This window comes from Delphinus delphis, chromosome 9 (assembly GCF_949987515.2).
Source record: "Delphinus delphis chromosome 9, mDelDel1.2, whole genome shotgun sequence".
NCBI lineage: Eukaryota > Metazoa > Chordata > Mammalia > Artiodactyla > Delphinidae > Delphinus > Delphinus delphis.
Genome location: NC_082691.1, coordinates 75,618,957 through 75,635,699, shown reverse-complemented (window position 1 = coordinate 75,635,699; position 16,743 = coordinate 75,618,957). Strand labels below are relative to the sequence as shown.

Below are 16,743 nucleotides of genomic sequence, written 5' to 3'. Positions count from 1 at the left end.
TGCATTGTTATATTATAATTGCTATCAAACTTATAAAAAACATCATCTGTATGTTTAATATGGTCAGCTCTCTAGATCTTTGTTTGCCTGTTAAATGTGTTTTCAGAGGAAAAACACTGTGTAAAACTGACATTTTTAAATAGCACAAATAGTTATTATGTTGTGAAATGAAAACTTAACATTTTTTAGTGCCAGGCACAGTGGTAGATACTTGACATGTGTTTGCCTCATTTAATCCTATAATGTAATGACTGTCATTGCTCTGTTGTGCAGATAAGAGAACCAAACAGAACTGATCTTTAGAGGGAAAACTTATCAAGGTGACACGGCCAAGAAGTTGGGATTAGAACTTAGTACTATAGTTCTTACTCTTTCAAGGACAAGAACTTTGTCTCTGGGCCAGAATAGTCAAGGAATTTTTTTAAATATAAAAATTAGTTTTTAAGTATGGGAATATGTTTATATACTGATTGGAAGGAGCTGATAGAGAGGAAGACATTTAATATTTATAAAGAGCAGTGTGATCACTGATGGAGCAAGTCAGAGGTGACAGGGAGTAATGAAGTTAAATGTTGAAGAAAGTCTGACCTTCAGCAGATGGAAACCTCTCTCCCTTAGAGTGAAGGGAAGGACATATGGATTGGAGTGGCTATAAAAATGCTTAAGGGACGAGACAGGATGTAGAGGGAGTGAGTTAGTCTGAATTTTCTTGATAAAAGAGTCTGTTAGGGTAGACTGAGAGTCTCTTGAGTTGTCATTGGGTGAAGTATTGGGGAGAGTAGCAGAGGTTTAAATATTCCCTGACGTAGTACATGGTAGAGGAGGCTAAGCAGAGTTAGGCAGAGTGATTGATGATTGGGGCTCAGAGCTCAATTGAGTTTGGAACCATGTGTTGTAGGTGCATGGTTATGTGGTTTCCTCTGTGCTTTGCTATCTGTAGTGAGACTAAAAAGACTCGTGTTCCTCCGAGATCAGATTTATAAGGCACGAATGATGGAAGGACAAAGATGCAGAAGAATTATGGGTGCTTTTATAGGAGTATAGTCTTTTGTATAAATATCTGAGATTAGTTGAGTTGATCTCCTGTTGGAAGTCTTTAATTTGATTCTAAAATGTAAGATGAAAGTTATTTCAAAAATAAAGTGTGGAGCTTCCCTGGTGGCGCAGTGGTTGAGAGTCCGCCTGCCGATGCAGGGGACGCGGGTTCGTGCCCCGGTCCGGGAAGATCCCACATGCCGCAGAGCGGCTGGGCCCGTGAACCATGGCCGCTGAGCCTGCGCGTCCGGAGCCTGTGCTCCGCAACGGGAGAGGCCCCAACAGTGAGAGGGCCACGTACTGCAAAAAAATAAAATAAAAATAAAGTGTGATGACCCATAGTATAGAAATACTATGGGCAGCGTGTGTGATGTGGTGGGAAAAACTTGAGACAGTTGGAGACCTGAATGAGTGCCGGGATCCTGACATGGAATAACTGGATGACATCAGGGAAATCGCCAACTTGGCCTCTAGTTAGTTGTTTTATAAAGTGCAGGTAGCCCTTATATTCTACAAGAAAACTTTTTTTTCCGCCTTCAGAGATAAATTCGGAAAATCATATTTTAAAAATAAGCTGAAAATTTACCCGATATGTGCTTTTTCCTACGTTGCTGTAAGAATTTGGAAGGGGAGGGGGTAATACAAAACATATTTAATATTTTCTTTATAGCTCTAATTTTCTGTATGCCTTCCATAGTAACCTATTGCTTGATGCATTTAGAAGAGTTAAAAGTGCTTTAGCTATTAATAAGTCCAATTTTCTGTGAGGCACCCAGATGAATAAAATATACATATACATCTAGTATAGGACAGCACTATTGTTTCCCAAATCTTACGTAATCTACTTATGAAGTCACCCCCAAATTTCATATAGTAGAGTAGAGTGTATGTGTATGGAGAGTTGTCTCTAATTATTCTTGGGGAATTGTCTGTATTCCTGATCACCTCTTTATAGGACCCATTGCATTGCTATTCGGCGACTTCCTCAAAGCAGGAAGAATCCCAAAGTAAGTGAATCATACCTCTGACTGCTGGTTGGGCAGTGAGCTGTTCTCTGCTTTTGGTCTCGTGTGTGACTGAGGGGAATGGATTTCATGGTGAGGAACAGGAGCACGTTCTCAACTGATGGATCACATGCGAGCGTTTCCTTCCTCTGTCACTGATGACTTGGAACTGGCTTGAATAATCCCTGTCTCTCTTGAGAGTATATTTGTGTTTAACATCTGGGGGTTGCAGGAGTCCTTTCCATGTCTTTCATCAGGTAGATCTACTTTAACCTTATCTGTAAGGACCACCAAGGGAAAGCTTCTCTAGTTGAGAAGGTAAGGCATGTGGGCCGGCCTGACGACTACAGCCCAGCTTGGGATGTATCCCTCACAAGCACCTCATGGCAGATGTTTCCTGGAGAGAAGTGGGAAACCTGGGTGAACATGTTAGAATAGTGCATCTGTAAGGCCTTCGTATCCAAAAAGTCCATCAGCCTTTGGAAGTTTGATGTCTTTGTGAACTGTGTTGATTTCATTCATTCAGTCAGTAGTTTATTAAGCACCACTGTGTGCCAGAGACTGTTCTAGGTCTTGGGGACACAGCAGCAATGAAGACACAGTCCCTGCCCTCGTGGAGTCCTGTTGTAGTCGAGGTAGGCAGGTGCTAACCAAAGAGTGATAAGTACAAGGGTGGGAAGGACTGTTGTCTTCCACAGGATGGTGAGGGCAGCCTTGCTGTGAAGGTGACAGTTGAGCAGAGTCCTGAAGGAAGAAAAAGAGCCAGGCTTTTGTGCCGTTCGGTGTTTTTGTGCATATTAGAAAACCCACCTGGAGGTTTAAAAGTTTTTAAAAGCTTCTTCTCTATGTTTATCAGTTAAGCAAATGTTGCTTTGGAAAGCCTAAATCCTAGGGACCTGTGGCTCAGTGAGCAGACAGAGCCTTTTTCCTAAAGGAAAATGCACCCTTCTTTCCAGACAGATACAACCCCAGGCCTGGGCAGACACGTGGTGAGAAGGCAGAGCTGGATTTCGGTCCCTCTCACCCCTGCAGCCGGTCACCCTTGTGCAGTGCACAGACTCCTCAGTGCAGGCGCCCTGTGTGATGGGTGGTGGTGGAATTTCTCGGCAGAGAGAGCAGCAAGATTAGAGGCGCTGAGGCAGGATGATGTTCAAGAAACACCGGGGAGACCAGTGTCATGGGAACCAAGTGGGCAAAGTGGGATTGAAGGAGATGAGGTCAGACTTGGGGTTCACTGATACTGATTGTATTTCTAATAAGATATTTCTTACATATTAGTTCAAAGAACTTTCATATATGATTTTACATGATTTTTACAGCAACCCATCATAAGCTCAAAGAAGTTTACAAAAAACTAAGTAATATGATTAGCAAGTATAGGAGTTTAGAAATTAACTGAAGTCCTCTGTTTTCAGCACTTTTTATTAAACAGTGCCTCAAAGATGAGTAATTTTAAGGCATTAAACCTTAAAAAAAAAAAAAGTCAGTTCCCTAACAGAGTTCTGTTTTTACAAAGCAGACCTTGCTAAACTCTGTGTTGTGATTTTGAAGCATTAGGGTAACTATTCTCCTTTTCTACAGTTAACTTTAATACATTAAATTTTTTTTTCTGTTGCTGTAATTTAAATGTTTTTTGTAAAACCGTTTACATCTAGTTTCTCATTTTAATGAGTCTCTAAAATATTATCTGTCATCTCACAACACATTTCAGAAATGTGGCACTTTAACCCAAACCATGTAATTGTTACAAAATTAATAAAAATGTCTCCACTTCTTTGGCTGAAAGAATCCTCTGCCTATTAATCAGGGCTGTCCTGTGCATTTCTTTCAGCTGGAGATGGAAAAGCTTCAGCTCCAAGCCCTTGAGCAAGAGCACAAGAAGCTGGCCACCCGCCTGGAGGAGGAGCGAGGCAAGAACAAGCACGTGGTCCTGATGCTGGTCAAGGAGTGCAAGCAGCTCTCAGGCAAAGTCCTAGAGGAGGCCCAGAAGCTAGAAGAGGTGATGGCCAAACTGGAAGAGGAGAAGAAAAAGACGAGTGCGTTAGAAGAGGAACTCGCTGCTGAGAAACGAAGAAGCACAGAAATGGAAGCTCAGATGGAAAAACAGCTCTCAGAGTTTGACACAGAGCGGGAACAGCTTCGTGCCAAGCTGCACCGAGAAGAAGCACACACCACTGACCTCAAAGAGGAGATAGACAAGATGAAGAAGATGATCGAGCAACTGAAAAGGGGAAACGACAGCAAACCCAGCCTCTCTCTCCCCCGGAAGACAAAAGATAGACGTTTGGTCTCTATATCTGTGGGAACAGAGGGACTGATGACAAGATCTGTTGCATGCCAGACAGACTTAGCGATAGAGAGCACTGACCCCGTGAAGAAGTCACCTTTGACCGTGCCTGTAAAGCCTGCCATGGGGAGCCCCCTAGTTTCTGCCAATGTGAAGGGGAATGCGTGTGCCAGTGCCGACTTGGTCAGGCCAGGTATCGACAGGCAGGCTTCCCACGGTGACTTGACTGGTTCCTCTCTGCCCACTGTCCCACCTCCAAGCGCAAACAGAATTGAGGAAAATGGACCGAGCAGCGGCTCAACACCAGATTTAACCAGTAGCGCATCCCCGCTTCCCAGCACCGCCGCCCCGGCCGCTGGGCACACGCCCGCCCCACCTCCTCACAGTTTACATTCACCGTGTGCCAACGCGCCTCTGCATCCAGGCCTGAACCCGCGAATCCAAGCGGCTCGGTTTCGATTTCAGGGCAATGCTAATGACCCAGACCAAAACGGGAACACCACCCAAAGTCCTCCATCCAGAGATGTATCTCCTACAAGTCGTGACAACCTAGTGGCCAAACAGCTAGCTCGGAATACTGTGACCCAAGCACTGTCAAGATTTACGAGCCCTCCAGCAGGAGCGCCCCCGAGACCTGGAGTGCCCCCCACGGGGGACGTTGGCACCTACCCCCCCGTCGGTCGGACCAGTTTAAAGACTCCCGGTGCCGCACGAGTTGACAGAGGAAACCCTCCTCCCATCCCTCCCAAAAAGCCAGGGCTCTCCCACACTCCTTCTCCACCGCACCCGCAACTCAAGGTTGTCATGGATAGCAGCAGGGCCTCCAATGCAGGGGCCAAAGTTGATAACAAAACTGTGGCTTCGCCTCCTTCCAGTTTGCCACAAGGGAACAGGGTAATAAGTGAGGAGAATCTCCTTAAGTCTTCCTCCCCTCAGCTGCCACCAAAACCATCCATAGATTTAACTGTGGCACCTGCAGGCTGTGCCGTTTCAGCCCTGGCCACGTCTCAGGTGGGTGCCTGGCCTGCTGAAACCCCTGGACTGAACCAACCTGCATGTTCAGAAAGTTCCCTTGTCATTCCCACCACCATTGCCTTTCGCTCTTCCATAAACCCTGTTAGTGCCTCATCCTGTAGAGCAGGTGCCTCAGACAGCCTCCTGGTAACAGCATCAGGTAAAGGGATTGGAATGTTATACCCTTCTTTAAGAATGTGGCCTGTCCTCTCACTTGCCTTTGTTTCCTTCACATTGCCTTGAAACGTTTTTTTTAATTTGGTACTTTTTTTTCCCTATTTCTTTCCTCTCTTTTTTTGTGTTTTGCTCTAAAGGCTCCGGGGTATGGTGATTCATCTTGCTATATGAATTGTGGTTTTGTTATGCTAAGTGTTGTCTTCTTTTAAAAATAACCTGAAAGTAGTGGTTTGGAGCACATGGAGACCATTAATTTAGAGAGACTGAAGCATTTCCATGGGAGGAAGGGCTCGTCCTTCTTATTAAATATCTGTCTCAGAAGACTTCAGTATTAGTGAGCCATTGCCAGACAGTCAGTTCTGTCCCTTCTGAGATGACATTTGAAAGAATGCTTTCAAGTAGTTATTGACACTACAGTCAACCTTGGATTATCAAATTGATTAGAGGTGTTCTGTAATTGGTATATCCTAAGTTTTAATATCAGTTTGGTGTTTATTTTTTTTAACCTCAAAAATAGTGTGTATATTTGTAAGTCTCTGTTCTAAGTTTAGTTTATTTCAGAAGTTATTTAGAGCTGTCATCTCCTAACACTTGAGCACAGATGGATAACATAGCATGTGGACTATATTAGAGAAGGTTTCCATTGCAGATGTGGTTTATGAAGTCACCGAATCTGGGACTCTTGAACAAAGAATCGATAAAGAACTGGATTTTTCCCTTTCGTTATATAGTGCTAGAGGAAGCATTGCTTTTTATTGGCATTCATCTTTCACTGAGTAAATGTGGCTCTAAAATAATGTTACGGTGTCATAGTTCTGTTGAAACTTTGCAGGGTCTCTTCTACCCCAGGATCTTAGTGGTTAGTAGAGACTGTTGGTTCTAATGAGAGAGAACTTTAAGAATTAAAGGAAGATCTGAGCTGTGTTATATTTAAAATTTAGGGAGAAGCATGGGAATAAGAAAAACAGGTAGTACTGTACTTGCTAATTTTATCAGGTAATGAGAGCATTATAATGGGACTTATTTATCCAATTATAAGCTGTCTCCTTGAAATTAAGCTCTTTGAGAGGCTAGATTCATATTTTAAGGGGCAAAATTGGGAATTGGAAACAGCATGGACTTTGATGTCAGTCAGATCTGCCTTGGAATCTAGCTCTGCCATTGACAGCTGTATGTTTTGGGGGATTTTTCTTGAACTGAGCAACTTTTCTCATCCTTAACATGGAGCTTATGCTGCTCATATTGGGGAGGGTGGCTGTTAGGAGGATTTAATATCATAATGTACAAAGAGCATGGTATTGAGCTTAGAGCAGCATGAGTGATGAACAAAAAGAGGGGCTATTACTGCTTCAATTTACTGTTGCTTAAAGCATTTTGAAAATTTCCTTTAGAATTGACTCTGGTATTGCTTTGGGATGTCTTTCCAGGCATTGAGCATTCCATATTTTTTTTTAATCTAAAATGGTATTACTGAGCTGGATGGCCTTTCTCATGGCCTAAAATGATGTTAGCTCTTTGCCACAAGTTAAATCCACCCTCAAAGGAGGAATTTTTGCTACCATTCAAGGAGCATCAGAGAATGTGCTGTAAGGACTTAAGGTAGTTGCAAAACACAAGTTCCAAAAATGTTTGGGGACATGGCAGTGCTGTTGACATAAATGCATAGACTATAAAACAGAAAACACTTCCTGGGATACATGAATTTTGCCAGTTTTTTAAAAAATACAAAGCCATCTTTGCTTTATACCCTAGTGATTTGCCAGTAGTTGCCTTGGTCATTACTGTGTTCCAGAGTCCAGCTCCAAATGCCCTTTGTTTCCCATGGAAAAGCTTTAAAATCAGGATCCGTGACTGAAGAACTTTTGACAGCAGGATTTTAAGTTAACCTTTAAAGTCAGAGAATTCCTAGTCCATTATTTATTCACTAAAATGCCCTGCCTAGGATACCGTGGGATTTTGGATAAAGGAACCATAACTCCTCTGAAAAAACACCTTTGCTTGTGTCTAGAGAACAAAAGAGGATAAATAGTGGAACCAAAGAAATAGCAGTCACTGAAGATCCGTGAAACTGGTTCCTCATTTTCTGTTCTCTGATTTTGCAGTTTGGCCAAAATATTCTTAGAACTGCAGGATTGCGTTTGGTGCGGTAACAAGCTTTTTTGTCATTTGATTATAAGATATAGTTTATTAGGAGAAAATGGAGGCAGTGGAAGTTATTAGTCATCAGCAAGAATTTACTGAACATTCTATTGGGGGATAGAAATGTTATTGCAGTTACATAGTTGGGGTGTATAACTCAACCGTGGATGTAGGTCAACCTAAACTTTCCAAATGAGATATAGGATTTCACCTGTTTTCCATTTAGATGCCCCTATTTTTGCTGCTGTGCCCGCTGCAACTAGGAAGCACCCCCCATCCTCCTTCCTAACCTACCTGTGCCTGGGTGAGCATGTGCCTCGCCAAAACATAGGCTCAGTGAAGGGTATGCATCTTGTAAATAGCCACTAATGTCATTGTGATTGCTAAGAGCAGGACATGGGGACAGAGCATGTCTATCAAATACCTGGTTGATGTGTTTTCCAATGTCGGTGATGAAAAAAGCACTGGACTGAGTATAAAAATGCAACGTTAGTCCATTTCTGCTCCTTGCTGTGTATTACCCTAAAGAGCAAATTCTCTCTGAGCTATTAGTTTTTCCATCTAAAAATGAAAGCACTGAACCAAAAAAGTAATAATAGTTCCAAACCAAAAAGATGTATTAAAATTGCCTGTTGAATTTTTCAAATAGCATCTCACTACCTCTCCCTCTTTGGAAATCTAGATCCCATGATCTTTCAAACTCTAAAAATCTGTTTCTATGTCAGCTTATATGTATGATAAACAATTATGGTTAAATGAAAGCACTGAGGAGAATTGCAATGACGAAGGATACCACTTTAATGAATTGTGTTGTAAATTACTCTAACTCGATTAGCAGTGTTATAGCTAAATGTTAAATTTTTAAATAACCTTTAAAATTATAAACAAATTAGAATTTCTTGCTGCTGCTGACCTTGTCAAATGAACACATTTTAATTGTTAGGTGAACAGAAGCCTAAACCAGAAATCACCCCAGGCAACTGAGTTTCCATACCCTTGCAAGCGTTGTTTCTGTTTTTTTAAAAAATTATTATTTGATACATTTTATTTAATTTGGTTCAGATTTTTTTCCTTAGGTAAACATATATTTAAAAAATTATCCTCCATGTTTAATTGGCTTAAAGGCTAAGTCAGAAAACGAGATTGATCTGAGCTATGAATGAGATTAACCTTCTCCACACTCTGAAGCTGATGCCAGAAGCTGTTCTTCACTCCTCTGCCATTGCATGTTCTGTCTGTTCCCTTCATCACTGCACGTTCTGCCAGATGCTCACTTTTACTAATGTTTGCACATGATACTGCAAAGCTGAATGACCTTTTTCTAACATCATTAAAGTAGCTGTATGACTGCAGGTCTGTTCTATCATTACTTAACCATTACTTAACCAGTCAACTAAATATTATCACTTTTATCATTGTCCGGAATTTCAAATGAACAGTAAACTCTCATGGTGAAGTTTTATTTTTCCCATCTTTATAGCAGGATTTATTATAATAACTTAAGCTTGCCTGTGCTGGAGAAAATTGAAATGATAGTGGAGATAAAAAAATGTAGTTAAACTTTAAGAATACTTGGTATTTATAAAGCATTTTTCACTTTTAAAAGATTATTAAGTGTATTTAAAATAAGAAAATAAAATTGATATATATTCTTCTGGAGTTTTGTATAACAGAACTGTAAGACTCTTGAGTGGTCTAGAGATTGAGAAAATTTTTGAATAAAATATTTTGTCTTAAGATAGCTTAACATTAGAAATGGAGTTTCCCAGGAAATTATCTCCATAATGGACTATTTCCATTAAAAAAGTTAAAATATATTTATATTTTAATTGTCCCCCAAAGTCTAGAATTGTATTAAAAAAAGAAAAATGAAAACAAAACCCAAAAGAATAGGAAACCATTTAATATATACCAGTTGATATTCTTAAAAGGGTGTCAAGAACTGAGACCCCTGGGGTGAGGTAGAGGGATTGAGAGAGACAGACAGAGGGAGAGACAGAAAGGGGACTGGGGTCAAGGTCGGGAGGGAGGAAAGGGAGAGAGACAGATAGACAGACTGACTGAGCATGAGCCACAGTCCCTCCTATTCCACAGAGGACCACAGTGCCAATGCGTTTGAATTGCTTTTGTGTTTGCTTTGCAGTCAAGGTTTCATACCTTGGTGTTTATAATTTCTCTGTTTATCATCTATTTCTAATAAGTACTGATTTAATTTTTGTGGGCTTGTTTCTTTGTTTTTAAGAAAATACAAAAGGTAAAATGTTATCAGAGAGGAGCCTTCTTGTAAGTATGAAGTAAAAAATCTTACTTTTGTAAGAAGAGCTAATGAATATCAATGGGAAAATATCGTAAAGTTTAGATAAATATTTAATTTTGTGAGCAATGAATTTTATGTTATTGCAGTCTAATAAGGTAAAAGCAATAAGTTACTCAGAGACCCAAATAATTGATTCTGAAGATATAATACCCAGTTTTTAATAAGCAGTTTCATTTGTAGAAACTGCTTTTTTTCCCCCAAAGGATCTTTAAAATACTGAGAAATACTTTGATATGCACTTTTTTTTAATACTTAGTGAAATAATTTAAGGCCAATAATTCAAGATTCAATTATGAGTTTATTACATATTAATATAACACCCATGTACTTAGAATATTATCCTGTTACCAAGGTGCAGGGAATATAAAAGCTCCACTATTGTATCTTACTACAGAGAATGTTACCAGACAGAGGTAGAAAGTGTACCCCAGGAGTGAATATGTGCACATATGCCCCATGTACACACCAACTTTCAGGTTTTGGGGGCTCCATAAGGAAGAAATAAAAATGACTTATTTTGAAAGTTAATTGTATTTACGCCTAAAATACACTAAGTACCTATATTATCATGTTAAATAAACATTTTTACTTTACTGTTTTTACAGCCTTTTGATCAAGGAAGAATTCAGAAAATTTTCCATGCTATATGCAACCGACTTCACACACTTAACAGATTCTCTTCTAAAGCTGCTAAATACTGATGAGAAATCTCTATGATAACTCTTAATGACTTTTGTTAAAACTCTATGGTAGAGTGTTCTGTTTTGTGGCTGATGAAAAGTTTTTGGTGCAAAATGTGAAGATGGCCAGATGACATAGTCTTCAAAATTGTGTATTGAATATTTGTGCTGGTATAGTCTATATATGTTGTGCTTCTATTAGCTCTTGACACTGAATAGAAGTTGGCTGCCCATTATTTTTCTTCCCAAATAAGGGAATTCAAGGAATGTAAATAGATTCCTTGACAGTATTTGGTCCATCTCAGTGGTTTATGTAAAATTTATATTAAGTACCTTGGAAACATTGTAGAAAAAGGAAAATTTCTATTTTTTAGAATTATCTATATCTTATACCTAAAGATATCTATCAGTTGATACCCAAAATTGAGGAAATCTGTACATAATTTTAAAATTCAAATTGTTTTGAAACCCTGAGGAGGCGTTTGAACTTTCAAATCGAGACAGCTTTCTTAGTTTCCTGAAACCAATCACCCCTTTAACACTTATCTGTGCAAGACTGATGACTAAAAATAATTTGTCACCATGTATGTTAATTTAACTAACAGTAGATACAAGATTGAAATAACAGTACAGATTTATGCTAAAGTAAATATTAACAGATTGATAATGTTAGAAACCACGTAATCCTCTAGGGGTACATGTTCATGTGTCTGTGTGTGTGTGATTCAGAAAGGAGTGGGTAATATCTGTCTCTTGACCTTGCTCCTACTCTCTAACTAGGGTCACTTTAACCCACAGGCTGGTCACCCTCCCTAACCCCTTTGCTAATGCGTGGTGGTCCTGCCCCCCTGGCTGGCAGGCCCACCCTTCTTCAGCAAGCTGCTGCCCAGGGAAATGTCACTTTATTATCAATGCTGCTTAATGAAGAAGGACTGGACATAAATTACTCCTGTGAAGATGGCCATTCTGCCTTGTATTCTGCTGCTAAGGATGGACATACAGGTAAGATGGTGGCATCTCACCTCACTGTATCACCCTCTTGCAAAAGGATGCAGAATCAAAAGCACCTGTAACCACTGTTATGAGCAAAAGGTGAATTTAGGTTTCAAATTTTCTCTTTCAGGTAGAATAAATAACTTTTTTACATGATTTAAAGATTTTATAAGCATTTTAAAAATCCAAATTGGACAGTTCCGTAATAATCTAAACTTTTACTGCAGATAGCAAAAAGTTATCTCTGTTTTATGCACAATGAAATGTATTCGGTTTGTAGAAATTTGGGGTCTAGTAACTGTAAAGGACATTTTCAAATAAAGCCCCCCCATATGTTATCGCTTTGGCCAGGACAAAATAGCTCTAATTTGTTAGAAATAGCTGGTGTCTGTGAAAGCAAAGCCTTAGGGCTTTAGCACATGCTGCAGTGAGGGAAAGTTTGAGTAGTTAGGAAAGGTCATGGGTCTGAAATTGTTCTGTAGTTGGAACAATTTATAGTTATTTGGATTTTTTTAAGAGAACGGAGAGGTTGTACAATTATAAACGACATATCGATGAAGTCGGGGAATTAATCTTGTTCCTTGAAAAGCAAATCTTAGAGTCAAATATACTAAAACATACAGTAGTGCAGATAAAGAGATGATTCGATGGCAAGAACAAAGTCAAATAGTATTGCATATGTAAGCCATGTGATCCTTGGATAATTCACATAATGTGGCTTCCTTGGAAGTTTTCAGAGCTTCTCTCTGTTCGAGTGGACTACATGCAAGATTCTAGTAAACTACAAGATGATAGCTCATTATTTTAAAAGTATTTTGGAGTACTTCTTCCAAAGTACTGTGGGAATTTTCTCTAAAGAAATTCAGTCTAGTTAATAACATGTGGAATGTGAGGTCTAGGTGCTATTTTTGCCTGAGTCTGATGACTTTGTGTGGCTTCTCCTTGATCTTCATTCAGGGAGTTAAGTATAAGATGACCACAACATGAAAGCATTTTAGAGATTAAATTAAACATCATAAAGTAAGAATTTAACTATTTAAATACAAAGAATGGTATATCAATTTGGTGAATGGATTTTGTTCTCCATCCAGTAATATTATTTTTGGGGATTGACTGATGGGAAAATCTGATAAAACATTTTCTGACATATGACGGTCCTTTCACTCATCAGCAGCTCCTCTCCCCCCGTCCCGCCAAAAAAAAGAGAAAGAAGTCATGTCTTAGTTGGTGACTCTGGGGTATTACAATCCTGGGGGAAAGGGGCCGCTTTCCCTTTATAACAGTCTGTGGAGTCTCACAGCGGCCCTGAAACAAATTGTCAGATGAGCTGTGCATCAGAGAGGTCCCTTGGGGTTAGTGTTTGTCTACAGCTCGTACAGAATTTGGTTCATCATGACTAAGTGAGGAATTAAAATGGCTTTCTATTAAAATCCATAGACTGTGTGAGATTGCTGCTGAATGCAGAAGCCCAAGTCAATGCTGCTGATAAAAATGGCTTCACACCCTTGTGTGCTGCAGCTGCTCAGGGACATTTCAAGTAAGTGATGCTCTTAATTTTTTTTTTTTCCTATGAAAAGAGCCTCTTTATAATTTGCACACATATTTTAGTTCTGGCTGAATGTGTAAACTAGTGCTTAAGATCCATTGGCAAATAAATTCAACTAAACATATTTGAGAATTTAAATGCAAAGTAGGATCCTAAATTTGCTCTTCTTTTTTTGTTGTTGTTGTTTGTTTTTTATACAGCAGGTTCTTATTAGTTATCAGTTTTATACACATCAGTGTATACATGTCAATCCAAATCTCCTAATTCATCCCACCGCCACCCCCATCCCCCCCACCACTTGCCTTGCTTGGTGTCCATACGTTTGTTCTCTACATCTGTGTCTCAACTTGTGCCCTGCAATCCGGCTCATCTGTACCATTTTTCTAGGTTCCACATACCTGCGTTAATATACGATATTTGTTTTTCTCTTTCTGACTTACTTCACTCTGTATGACAGTCTCTAGATGCATCCACATCTCAGCAAATGACTCAATTTCGTTCCTTTTTATGGCTGAGTAATATTCCATTGTAGATATGTACCACATCTTCTTTATCCATTTGTCTGTTGATGGGCATTTAGGTTGCTTCCATGACCTGGTTATTGTAAACAGTACTGCAATGAACATTGGGGTGCATGTGTCTTTTTGAATTATGGTTTTCTCTGGGTATATGCCCAGTAGTGGGATTGCTGAATCATATGGTAATTCTATTTTTAGTTTTTTAAAGAACCTCCATACCGTTCTCCATAGTGGCTGTATCAATTTACATTCCCACCAACAGTGCAAGAGGGTTCCGTTTTCTCCACTCCCTCTCCAGCATTTGTTGTTTGTAGATTTTCTGATGATGCCCATTCTAACTGGTGTGAGGTGATACCTCATTGTAGTTTTGATTTGCATTTCTCTAATAATTAGTGATGTTGAGCAGCTTATCATGTGCTTCTTGACCATCTGTATGTCTTCTTTGGAGAAATGTCTACGTCTTCTGCCCATTTTTGGATTGGGTTGTTTGTTTCTTTAATATTGAGCCGCATGAGCTGTTTATATATTTTGGAGATTAATCATTTCTCCGTTGATTCGTTTGCAAATATTTTCTCCCATTCTGAGGGTTGTCTTTTCATCTTGTTTATGGTTTCCTGTGCTGTACAAAAGCTTTGAAGTTTCATTAGGTCCTATTTGTTTATTTTTGTTTTTATTTCCATTACTCTAGGAGGTGGATCAAAAAAGACCTTGCTGTGATTTATGTCAAAGAGTGTTCTTCCTGTGTTTTCTTCTAAGAGTTTTATAGTGTCCGATCTTACAATTAGGTCTCTAATCCATTTTGAGTTTATTTTTGTGTATGGTGTTAGGGAGTGTTCTAATTTCATTCTTTTACATGTAGCTGTCCAGTTTTCCCAGCACCACTTATTGAAGAGACTGTCTTTTCTCCATTGTATGTCTTGGCCTCCTTTGTCATAGATTAGTTGACCATAGGTGTGTGGGTTTATCTCTGGGCTTTCTATCTTGTTCCATTGATCTATGTTTCTGTTTTTGTGCCAGTACCATATTGTCTTGATTACTGTAGCTTTGTAGTATAGTCTGAAGTCAGGGAGTCTGATTCCTCTAGCTCTGTTTTTTTCCCTCAAGACTGCTTTGGCTATTTGGGGTCTTTTGTGTCTCCATACAAATTTTAAGATTATTTGTTCTAGTGCAGTAAAAAATGCCATTGAAATTTGATAGGGATTGTATTGAATGTGTAGATTACCTTGGGTAGTATAGTCATTTTCACAGTATTGATTCTTTCAATCCAAGAATATGGTATATCTCTCCATCTGTTGGTATCATCTTTAATTTCTTTTATCAGTGTCTTATAATTTTCTGCATACAGATCTTTTGTCTCCCTAGGTAGGTTTATTGCTAGGTATTTTTTTCTTTCTGTTGCAGTGGTAAATGGGAGTGTTTCTTAATTTCTGTTTCAGATTTTTCATCATTAGTGTATACGAATGCAAGAGATTTCTGTGCATTAATTTTGTATCCTGCAACTTTACCAAATTCATTAATTAGCTCTAGTAGTTTTCTGGTGGCATTTTTAGGATTCTCTATGTATAGTATCATGTCATCTGCAAACAGTGACAGTTTTACTTCTTCTTTTCTAATTTGTATTCCTTTTATTTCATTTTCTTCTCTGATTGCCGTGACTAGGACTTCCAAAACTATGTTGAATAATGGTAGTGAGAGTGGACAGCCTTGTCTTGTTCCTGATCTTAGAGGAAATGGTTTCAGTTTTCACCATTGAGAATGATGTTTGCTGTGGTTTTGTCATATATGGCCTTTATATGTTGGTTCCTATAAAGAATCAACCTGGTTGGAACCTTGAGGTAGGTTCCCTCTATGCCCACTTTCTGGAGAGTTTTTTTTTTTTTTTTGCGGTATGCAGGCCTCTCACTGTTGTGGGCTCTCCCCTTGCGGAGCATAGGCCCCGGACGTGCAGGCTCAGTGTCCACGGCTCACGGGCCCAGCCGCTCTGTGGCATGTGGACCGGGGCACGAACCCGTGTCCCCTGCGTTGGCAGGCAGACCCCCAACCACTGTGCCACCAGGGAAGGCCCTCTGGAGAGTTTTTATCATAAATGGGTGTTGAATTTTGTCAGAAGCTTTTTCTGCATCTATTGAGATGATCATGTGATTTTTGTTCTTCAATTTGTTAATATGGTGTATCACATTGATTGATTTGCATATATTGGAGAATCCTTGCATCCCTGGGATAAATCCCACTTGATCATGGTGTGTGATCCTATTAATGTGTTGTTGGACGCTGTTTTCTAGTATTTTGTTGAGGATTCTTGCATCTATATTCATCGGTGATATTGGTCTGTAATTTTCTTTTTTTGTAGTATCTTTGTCTGGTTTTGGTATCAGGGTGATGGTGGCCTCATAGAATGAGTTTGGGAGTGTTCCTTCCTCTGCAGTTTTTTGGAAGAGTTTGAGAAGGATGGGTGTTAGCTCTTCTCTAAATGTTTGATAGAATTCACCTGTGAAGCCATCTTGTCCTGGACTTTTGTTTGTTGGAAGATTTTTAATCACAGTTTCAGTTTCATTGCTTGTGATTGGTCTGTTCATATTTTCTGTTTCTTCCTGGTTCAGTCTTGGAAGGTTATACCTTTCGAAGAATTTGTCCATTTTTCCAGGTTGTCCATTTTATTGGCATACAGTTGCTTGTAGTAGTCTCTTAGGATGCTTTATATTTCTGCGGTGTCTGTTGTAACTTCTCCGTTTTCATTTCTGATTTTATTGATTTGAGTCCTCTTCCTCTTTTTCTTGATGAGTCTGACTAATGGTTTATCAATTTTGTTTATCTTCTCAAAGAACCAGCTTTTAGTTTTATTGATCTTTGCTATTGTTTTCTTTGTTTCTATTTCATTTATTTCTGCTCTGATCTTTATGATTTCTTTCCTTCTGCTAACTATGGGTTTTGTTTGTTCTTCTTTCTCTAGTTCCTTCAGGTGTAAGGTTAGATTGTTTATTTGAGATTTTTCTTGTTTCTTGAGGTAGGCTTGTATAGCTATAAACTTCCATC

At 39.3% G+C, this 16,743-nt stretch overlaps 1 protein-coding gene across 2 annotated transcripts in view; it reads left to right on the top strand.

Moving 5' to 3' along the window:
- The window catches only part of CTTNBP2 (cortactin binding protein 2), a 154,715-nt gene that overhangs the window by 69,018 nt on the left and 68,954 nt on the right, over positions 1-16,743 (top strand). Inside the window, exons 4-6 of one of the 2 annotated variants that reach the window (XM_060020788.1) lie at positions 3,871-5,500; positions 11,452-11,655; positions 13,084-13,183. In XM_060020788.1, the coding sequence (XP_059876771.1) occupies positions 3,871-5,500; positions 11,452-11,655; positions 13,084-13,183 (1,934 nt within the window). Of the gene's footprint in view, positions 1-3,870; positions 5,501-11,451; positions 11,656-13,083; positions 13,184-16,743 lie in introns of those variants that run through there. The other variant, XM_060020789.1, reaches the window with a different exon arrangement.